At 46.8% G+C, this 9,482-nt stretch overlaps 2 protein-coding genes and 3 non-coding genes across 5 annotated transcripts; 2 read left to right on the top strand and 3 right to left on the bottom strand.

Annotated features, from left to right (window-relative positions):
• The first annotated feature begins 873 nt into the window (after window positions 1-873).
• Window positions 874-946, top strand: TRNAK-CUU. Its single transcript has one exon. It is a non-coding gene; the product is annotated as a tRNA-Lys (tRNA).
• A 2,093-nt stretch (window positions 947-3,039) lies between these two features.
• On the bottom strand, window positions 3,040-3,113 carry TRNAN-GUU. The gene has a single exon. It is a non-coding gene; the product is annotated as a tRNA-Asn (tRNA).
• Window positions 3,114-3,501: 388 nt separating this feature from the next.
• Window positions 3,502-3,583, bottom strand: TRNAL-AAG. The gene has a single exon. It is a non-coding gene; the product is annotated as a tRNA-Leu (tRNA).
• Window positions 3,584-4,096: 513 nt separating this feature from the next.
• LOC107124929 (histone H3) lies at window positions 4,097-4,510 on the top strand. The gene has a single exon (XM_015428423.1). It carries the CDS (start codon window positions 4,100-4,102, stop codon window positions 4,508-4,510), a length of 411 nt encoding a protein of 136 aa, XP_015283909.1. The 5' UTR covers window positions 4,097-4,099.
• Window positions 4,511-5,515: 1,005 nt separating this feature from the next.
• LOC107124928 (histone H2B 1/2/3/4/6-like) lies at window positions 5,516-5,914 on the bottom strand. The gene has a single exon (XM_015428422.1). It carries the CDS (start codon window positions 5,912-5,914, stop codon window positions 5,534-5,536), a length of 381 nt encoding a protein of 126 aa, XP_015283908.1. The 3' UTR covers window positions 5,516-5,533.
• Between the last annotated feature and the right edge of the window lie 3,568 nt (window positions 5,915-9,482).

Below are 9,482 nucleotides of genomic sequence, written 5' to 3'. Positions count from 1 at the left end.
CAACATTGGCTTCTCTTATGTTCTTTAGGTACAACCTAAATGCAAAGCTCTAACAGTGTTGATGAGAACAAGGGGCAGCGTTAGAAATCGAACCCACACCTTGAAGACTCGGTTTAAATCCCCACTCTCAGCCCGCTCAGCCACCCTTCCGCAAGCTGAACTATTTCTTTAAAATGGGGTTTAGCTAATGATACAGAAAGCAGGTTCTACTTTTTCTATCTGGGACAAGTCCTGCTCCTGAAAGTAAAACCATTAGTATAGCAGCTGAAACAAACCTGGGCAAAACAGGCTTGAAATTTATATATTTGTATTTAGAAATGATTAAACTTTCACACTTGGACTGAAGGCGGATTGCAGAGTGATTCAATAGAGGATGAGGCATTCGATAAACGATAGCGTGACAGTAGGACCCATCAGAAATCTCAAATAGCAGAACTAAAAACGTTTAAATATTGACCACACATTAAAAGATTAGAGAATCAGGAAACCGGGGCAGGTAAAGAGGACGCTTTTGAAGATCAGCCCTTTCGGGGAGCTTTTCAGGTGGCTCTGAAAAGAGCCTTTGGAAGTGTAAAAAGCGGCCTTAGCCCAAAGCGTTTACTTCTTTTTGGCAGGGCGCTTCGCCTTGGAAGCCTTGGGCTTGGCTTTAGCTTGAGGCTTGAAGGATTTCGCCGGGCTCCTGGCCGCCTTCTTAGGCTTGGTCACTTTAACCCTCGGTGCCCCCTTGGCCGCAGCCGCCACCTTCCTGACTTTCTTGGCGGCGCTGGCCGGCTTCTTGGCGGCGGGCTTCTTGCTCTTGGCCGCCCCGGACGCGCCCTGCGGCTTCTTCTTGGCCACCTTGTCCTTGGTCTCCGCCGCCTGCTTCTTGTTGAGGCCCGGCTAGCTCAGTCGGTAGAGCATGAGACTCTTAATCTCAGGGTCGTGGGTTCGAGCCCCACGTTGGGCGCATTCTTATTTTTCCTTTTGTTGTTCAGTCTCACAGTCGAGCCCGACTCTTCGCGACTCCATGGACCCCTTTTCCTTTTGGACTTTAATAAAACCCACTATGGTTTCCTAATATGAAAGCTTACTGAAACAAAAAAAGGGGGGGGGCTTGTATGGCGGTAGATAGAGTTCTGTAAATTCAGAGAACAAGATAAATAAAAGAAAATTAGCTGCCATACACATGGAGCTAAAATGAAGGCATTAGATCTCCTCTGACTTCTAGCTGGCGTCTAGAATCCAGAATCCATTCGTTCAAATTGTCCCTTGAAGCACATTATGGAAAGTCCTGACCTGGAGTAGAGTAGGAAGAAAGATTCCATTTTTATTTTTAAGAACTCAGTGTTGGATTCTCTAATATTAGACATAGAGACAGCTTTGTCCAAGATTAAAGAATCCAACTCGAGTGAGTCGAGTCTAATAGTGGTTTCCAGAACATTTTCTATCTGTATAGCGTTTCTACTTCCATCTAACTTGGATGGGATTCTTAGGGGTTGCCTCCCGGACCCCCTCTCTGATTTCAAGTAGACAGGAGAAAACTTCCATGCTGTCTGCAATTACAGTTTTCGCTTGCAGAGCTGGCAAAAGGATGGGTGGATTGACGGATAAATTAGTTCTTCAGCCGTGGGAGCTGCGGTCATCAGGTGACCAGTCGTGATGATCTATGAGAATTCCATCCTTGGGTTTTCTTTCTTTCTCTCTTTCCAATTTATACCCCGCCAAGGCAGGCTCAGGGCGGCTTACAGAAAATAAAATACATAACAACAATCCAATTTAACATAAAGCATTTAAAAATAGCTCATTAAAACAGTACAATAGTATCCAAGTGGAAATATCAGGCAAGGCGCGAGGTGAGAAAAGGCGCAAGAGCAGAGCTAGCGTCCTGGGTTTGTAGCAGGTGCTGAAAACGAAGAAATTGGTGTGCAAAAAAAAAAAAGGCAGAGGGGCAAACATAGATTTAAGAGATGGAGGAAAGGAGGAAGAAGACAGAGTCTGTGATCACACAGTTAGATGAACCAGCTGAGAAGGCATGAAGGGGGGGGTAGAGAAAGAGAAGCTATACCAAAGGCTGCACAGAGGCCACCACCCCGGGGGTGGTGACAGAGCCTTTGCATTTAACAACACCCATTATCAGAGAAATGCAGCGTTGCACTAATTTGGGCGTGATCTCATTAGGGATGAGATGACTAAGCGGAACGGCTACTCAAAGATTTTGGGGAGGTGCCAAAACAAGGCCTTCCAAACGAAATTCAAGCTCGCTGTCTCTTGGCGAGGTCAAATGGAATAGGAATAAATAGGAGAGAAAAGGAGGTTTAGTAAAGGGCTCTTGTGGGTCATGAGTTCACTCTTCAACTCGCAGTCTTTTATCCCAGGAACTGTCTCCATGTCAGTCTTGTTGAGCGGGTTTTGCCCCAGCCTTTTCTCCTGACTATTTGGATATCCAGGATAAAATCTTGGTCACTTTCTACTTTGTTTATTTATTTATTATTTTCAATTTGTATCCCGCCTTGCCAGTGCAGACTGTGACCAATACATGTTGTTTTATAATGGTTTACAATCTATTATGGACAATGCTAACTCGGCGCTATTAAATCACAGCAAGTGGGATTGTTCCAAGGGAGCAGATCAGGAGACAAGAATGGAAACTCCTCTTCGGCCACTTTACGAACTTGGTTTATTTCTCATCAGATTTTCCTTCTGGTCCAGGTATTTTTAAAGCTGATGTTGATGTGTTGGACAGCAAGTTACAGTCATTATGCATATGATTGATTCTTCAGTTCTGAAGAAGGGTAGTCTAATTACGCTGCACATAAGAAATGCTTGGAAGCTGAAACTGCAGAAGTTTCTGAATATTTAAACTCTTAATTTGCATGGAATTTTCTAAAAAGTTATTGGAAACAGGATCCCTTCAGACCGGCAAATAGCCATTCCCAAATTGTATAGGGTAAGTTAAAAAAAAGTACATCTGGGGACAGCACGTGTGACTATTTTATACCAAAAGGTAAAGGAATGGTTTTCATTGAATTTGCTAGGTAGTCAGGGGGGCAGAAAATTATGCGTCCCTGGGTGGGCTTGAACCACCAACCTTTCGGTTAACAGCCGAACGCGCTAACCGATTGCGCCACAGAGACCTCCGTATAACTGCTTTTTAAACAAACAAATCAAAACAATAATTTCCACCGTATCTATTCGTTGTCTTTCCTTTTTTTCCTCATAAACATTGCTTTATCCGTTTTCAAACTGTGGCAAAGAATACAGAAGGGAAAAAAAGACTATTTAAATCAATATACTAAGGTTGGATAAAGGTACTTTAAGGTACATTTAGCGATCTGGCACATTTTAAGCAATATTCTTCCTTACATCCCGTGGGCATACATTATACAAGAGGTCACGAGATGATAGATCAAGATATTTGTACCTAAGAATTACAAAACGGATTATATTATGTCCAATTTTGGAGTACCAGATTATCGTGTGCTCCTAATAAAAACATCGGAATGAGAGATTTCAAAAATAGACTGGCAGCGGTGGGATTCGAACCCACGCCTCCGAAGAGACTGGAGCCTTAATCCAGCGCCTTAGACCGCTCGGCCACGCTACCACCTCGTGAAAACTTTGTCAACTTTTTGTCAATTGATTCTTTTTAATAAGTACTCTAGAAAACAGATGGAACAACAATCAGGATTGTATTTTCAGGTCTTATTCCCAATTAAAGCCGCTACTGAAATACAAGGCCCAGGCCAACCCGATCTGGTCAGATCTCTGAAGCTAAGCAGGGTTGAGCCTGGTTAGTATTCGGATGTGAACCTATATATCTAAAGGAAGGCAATGGCTAAACCACCTCGGAATAACTCTTGCCTTGAAAACCCTGTAAAGGACAGCAGTTGGAGGACAAATAGGGGTGCTGGAAAAAAAAAAAGGACGGGGAACGACAGGGAAATTACGTCACTCGAGCGGGAAATTCAAATTCGGAAGCGCAAAAGGAACCTTTCCTGGCCTCAGCCAATCAGGAGAGGGAAGGTTGCCTATAAATACGCGGCGTGTCTACAGAAGGGCTCGCTAGGTCGTCCTTTGTTCAGGAGAGTGGTTCGAGCAGTTCCTAGGAGAGAGGAAGGAAATGGCCCGCACGAAGCAGACGGCGCGCAAGTCGACGGGCGGGAAGGCGCCTCGCAAGCAGCTGGCCACCAAGGCGGCCCGCAAGAGCGCGCCGGCCACGGGCGGCGTGAAGAAGCCGCACCGCTACCGCCCGGGCACCGTGGCCCTGCGCGAGATCCGGCGCTACCAGAAGTCGACGGAGCTGCTGATCCGCAAGCTGCCCTTCCAGCGCCTGGTGCGCGAGATCGCGCAGGACTTCAAGACCGACCTGCGCTTCCAGAGCTCGGCCGTCATGGCCCTGCAGGAGGCCAGCGAGGCCTACCTGGTGGGGCTCTTCGAGGACACCAACCTGTGCGCCATCCACGCCAAGCGCGTCACCATCATGCCCAAGGACATCCAGCTGGCCCGCCGCATCCGTGGGGAGAGGGCTTAAAGTCGCTGGGCGCCATTACAGTGGTCTCCCCTCCCACTCTCCATAATCCCAAAGGCTCTTTTAAGAGCCACTACTTCTGTCCCTGAAATGGCTGAAATTTCAGATTCTTTGTTCATTTGTGTTTTTCACAATAGTCCTGCGAGACAGGACACACTCAGTTGAAATTAACCTTCGGGTGGGGGGGGGGGGGGGTGTTGCCATTAAGTATTTGCAAAGGGTGAATATTGTATTTCTGCCCTTATACAAAGAGTGACTACAAATTTTAACACATGAAATAGTGAAAGCAGAAATTCAAAGCTAAACTGTTAAGTTAGAACTTCCGGGAGGGGGGGGGGTATTTTCTATCTTTACATGGAGCAAAAAGCTTTGTGAATCAACACTTCACTCCCGAGGGGATGCATGAAACACTTCAATATGCTATTGATTAGAAAGAGCTAAGCTTTAGAGGGAGACTCCAGGGCTAAAACAATTTGTAGATTTGGGCTCCATGAAGGCGCATCTACACATAAAAGAATTTCCTGAAATTGCTTGTTCATCTTGCTTTCAGCGATCTCTGTAGGAGTGGTCCACGCCCACTTTGATGAGATTTACCCTTCATTAGGCGTTGGCTATTTTTAAAACTGTGGCTCCCAAATGATGATTAACCCTTCTTGCCGCCCCCCCCCCAAATTTCTGGCGCTTTTTTTTCTACGCCCAAAGGAGAAGGGGGGATCTATTTCAAAAAATTGTACTAGATTTTATCTATAAGAAAACTCAAAACAAAGCAGTGGTATCACTCTAGGAGTGAACCACTGGAAAACATACCAACAATCCTTTAGACTATATTACAAAGTGGAACATTATTAAAGCTTTATAAATGCCGCAAATAATCTAAGAATCTCTTCTAAAAAAAGAGAATCCTCTCCAAATTAAGTAGTTAGCTATACTGGACTGACTTTTAAGTGCACAGCTCTTTTAGAGAAAAGATGGGTGGCTCTTAAAAGAGCCTTTGGGTATTCTGGGAAGGGGGGCCCGGAGCCCGAGTTACTTGGAGCTGGTGTACTTGGTGACGGCCTTGGTGCCCTCGGAGACGGCGTGCTTGGCCAGCTCCCCGGGCAGGAGGAGGCGCACGGCCGTCTGGATCTCGCGGGAGGTGATGGTGGAGCGCTTGTTGTAGTGGGCCAGGCGGGAGGCCTCGGCGGCGATGCGCTCGAAGATGTCGTTCACGAAGGAGTTCATGATGCTCATGGCCTTGGACGAGATGCCCGTGTCCGGGTGGACCTGCTTCAGCACCTTGTACACGTAGATGGAGTAGCTCTCCTTGCGGCTCTTCTTCCGCTTCTTGTCCCCCTTCTTCTGCGTCTTGGTGATCGCCTTCTTGGAGCCCTTCTTCGGGGCCGGCGCGGACTTGGCTGGCTCCGGCATATTCAAACAACCGCTCTGCTAACACTGACTGAGAAAGACAGGCAATGAAGACCGGCCGCCGGCGCCTTGTATTTATAGGAGCTACTATGCAAAAGAAGGCTTCGAGCACTCGCTTGCTTATTGGCTGTCCGGAGAAGTGACGTCCCCAGCGAAGCGAATATGTAAATGAGCGGATTCAAATAGTACGTTTCTATTGGTCAGAAGGATGTCTCCTTCTCATTGGTTTAGAAATCACCTCAGGTTGGCTACGAGGACTTTTATTGGACATCGAGGAACAATTTTATCACTGACCAATCAAAATCATTTATTTCAATCCCCAGGCTAAAATGATGGGGAAATGTGTGGGTCTTTTCGGAAATGATAGCGAAGCTATCGCGTAATTACTGAATTGCAGACCAACTAAAGCTACAAGCGTACATAGACTTGCTGAAGAGACGGTCTCATTAAGTAGGGACCTAGTTTTCGAGTTTCACGGAAGTCTTTCTCAGCCCCCCCAACCCCTACCGTTTCCTTAATTCACTAAAGGTAAAGGTTCCCTTGCTCGAAAGCCAGTCGAATCCGACTCTAGGGTTGTGGTGCTCATCTCCGTTTCAAAGCCGAAGAGCCAGCGCTGTCCGAAGACGTTTCTGTGGTCCTGTGGCCGGCGTGACTAAACACCAAGGCGCACAGAACGCTGTTACCTTCCCAATGAAGTGGTACCTATTTATCTACTTGCAATTTCTTGCTTTCGAACTGCTAGGTTAGCAGTTTAATTCACTAAACTCGTTGCTAATTAAACTATCTGCATCGATCGAGAGGAGATTTCATCAGACCACATCTGAACAATTAAAGGCTGCTCAGCCTTTGATAACCAGCCATCATCCGAGTATGTCTAAAGAGTACCCACTGGTCCCTTGTTAAGGCAGAGCCCAGAAGAGGTCTGGAATGGAGTCCAACCCCAATTCAGAGGCTATAACAGAATTTAGTCCGCCATAAATTTTCATAGTGGAATAAACGTGGTTGGTCTCCTGTTTTATGTTGCAACAACAGACTAACAAAACTACCCATCTGGAATTAAGGTGATAGCAGATCTGATGGTATGTAATACAATACACTGAAAAAGGATGGAGAGAAGTCCCTGTGAGACCCCTTAAAAGTCCACATAATACCCCTTTGGTGTAGTGGTTAGAAGCGCAGACTCTAATCTGGGAGGACAGGGTTTGATTCCCCACTCCTCCACATGCAGCTGCTGGCCTGACCTTGGGTCAGGCAAAAGTTCTCTGAGAGCTGTTCTCTCAAGAGCAGTTCTTGAGAGAGCTCTCTCAGTGAAGGGCGGGGTATAAATCCAATCTCTCTTTCTCTCTCCTTATTAAGGCCAATAAAACAGGCCAGCGTTTTGAGTTTTCCAGAACGATTCACTAGGTTGTATAGCTAAAAAAACTGGTCTCCAGATCATGGCCTGAAACATCAATATTCCCTAGTCCTCCATTCATTCTTTTAACATCCAGCCTGAAGCAGTGCTCCAGAGAAAATTGGCACCCTGGCTTGTGTCAAACCTGCTTTCTCTGGTTCAAGTGCTACCAGTTAAGATCTGGGAGCAGAAAACAAGAGGGGAGGTGAAGACTTATACCTGCCCATTTGCTTTTTCCCACAAAAATTATAGTTACTGGGAGTCAGAGCCTCATTAGGCAGCTGGACCCTGGAGTAAACCACAGCTGAAATGTATTCTATTTACCAGATTTGTATCCTGCCTTACTGCCCTTATGAGGGCCACTGAAAAGTATGCAAACGGAGAGTGATTTCAGCAAAGCATACTTTATTCTATCCGGAACAAGACAACTTTGGCCGGCTCGCAGGCCGGCTTATATCCCCCTGAGAAACCGCCACCCAAAACACATCCCTACTTCCCTATAGGTTATTTACAGTGGCCAAGAGTCCCATAGACTCTCGGCCAGGAACCTAGCCCCCTGATTGGAGCGGGCTAGGATCCGCATAGTCCATTGTCTCTTGGAGCGAAGCTCGACGTTTGTCTCTGGGATTGTCTGGACTTGTCTGGACTGGATACATTACAGCCACCAAGGCGGCTAATGAATTAAAACACATTTTAACGCCATTGAAATCAAACCCCTTCCATCCACATCCTTAAACAAATTAAAATCAAGAGTTAATATGCAGAAAACCTTAAAAACAGCAGCTATAGCATTGATTAGGAGGGAGGGATCATTGAGGGAATGCCACATGAAACCACTCGCTGGCAGAAGAAGACAACAGGAGGAGGCCGGCAAATCTCCCTGGGGAGAGAGTTCCAGAGTTCTAGTGCCACGACCGAGAATACCCTTCTCCTGGGTTGCCTCAGAGGGCCTCCAGAGATGACCGTAGTGGTCGGGCAGGTTAACATAAGAACTTAAGAGAAGCCAATGCTGGATCAGGCCAGTGGCCCATCCTGTCCAACACTCAGTGTCACACAGTGGGCAAGAATACCTGGTGCCATCAGGAGATCCGGCAGTGGGGCCAGGACACCAGAAGCCCTCCTACTGTTGCCCCCCCCCCCAAGCACCAAGAATACAGAGCATCCCTGGCCCCAGAGCACCACTTGTTGCATAAAACAATTACTAATTGGTAGTTTTCCTGAGGTAGCTTTATTGCATCCCTTGCCCCAGACCGAGAGTTCCTATCTATCTCGTGGCTAATAGTCACTAAGAACTCAAGAACATAAGAGAAGCCAATGTTGGATCAGGCCAAAGGCCCATCCAGTCCAACACTCTGTGTGTCACACAGTGGCCAAAAATACCAGGGGCCATCAGGAGGTCCAGCAGTAGGGCCAGGACACTAGGTGCCCTCCCACTGTTGCCCGTTCATAAGGGCTTGTCTGGGGGACCCTGCCCAGAGACTTAAATATATATATATATCATTTCCCATCTATCTGCAGGGCGGAGGACAGAAGCAAGCTCCAGGGCAGATGCATTACTGCCTAATGTTGTGTTCTGATTAAGATCTATGCTGTGTTGCTGCCCAAGGAGACTAATTCTGGGAGATCTCCAGGTAACACCTGGAAGTTGGCAGCCAGAGGGAGGCCACATATCTAGCCAGGCTGGCAGGCTAAGGGCTGGGCTGGTGAATACCCACAATTCCCCCTGGGTCGAAGGAAGGCTCTTCAGATCAGCTGATTACATCGTCCAAGGCCAAAGGCTGACCCTGGAAAGCCATGAAAACTGGTCAAGGCTTAAGGGGCAGGAAGCACATTTTTGCAGCCCAGTGCAGAGTTCTGTAGAAGTCAAAAACTCACTCACTGTTATGTGTCTCTTGGCTGGTCCTGATGATAATGTTCCGAGTGTTACACAAATCTGTGTCCCGTGCGCACCTGGGCCCAATGGAAGACACGCAGGCAAAGTCCAATGAGTTGGATTTTCTAACTATTTATTGCAGTGACAGGAGATGCAGTACATCGTGTCTAAACACCCATTTTCCCAACCTGCTCTCTGCCAAAATCAGGAAGGGTAGAGGGTCTTATACCCAAAATCATACAGGTTTACGATCCATAAAAAACATTATTGAGCACAGGTACATTGGCATGATATGACCTGTCACC

This window comes from Gekko japonicus, unplaced genomic scaffold (assembly GCF_001447785.1).
Source record: "Gekko japonicus isolate JY-2015 unplaced genomic scaffold, Gekko_japonicus_V1.1 scaffold8546, whole genome shotgun sequence".
Classification (NCBI taxonomy): domain Eukaryota; kingdom Metazoa; phylum Chordata; class Lepidosauria; order Squamata; family Gekkonidae; genus Gekko; species Gekko japonicus.
The sequence above is the reverse complement of the archived record's forward strand: the minus strand, read 5'-3'. Positions and strand labels throughout refer to the sequence as shown.

Coding starts and splice junctions, on each gene's coding strand:
- LOC107124929 (XM_015428423.1), top strand. CDS start 4,100: ATGGCCCGCACGAAGCAGACGGCGCGCAAGTCGACGGGCGGGAAGGCG.
- LOC107124928 (XM_015428422.1), bottom strand. CDS start 5,914: ATGCCGGAGCCAGCCAAGTCCGCGCCGGCCCCGAAGAAGGGCTCCAAG.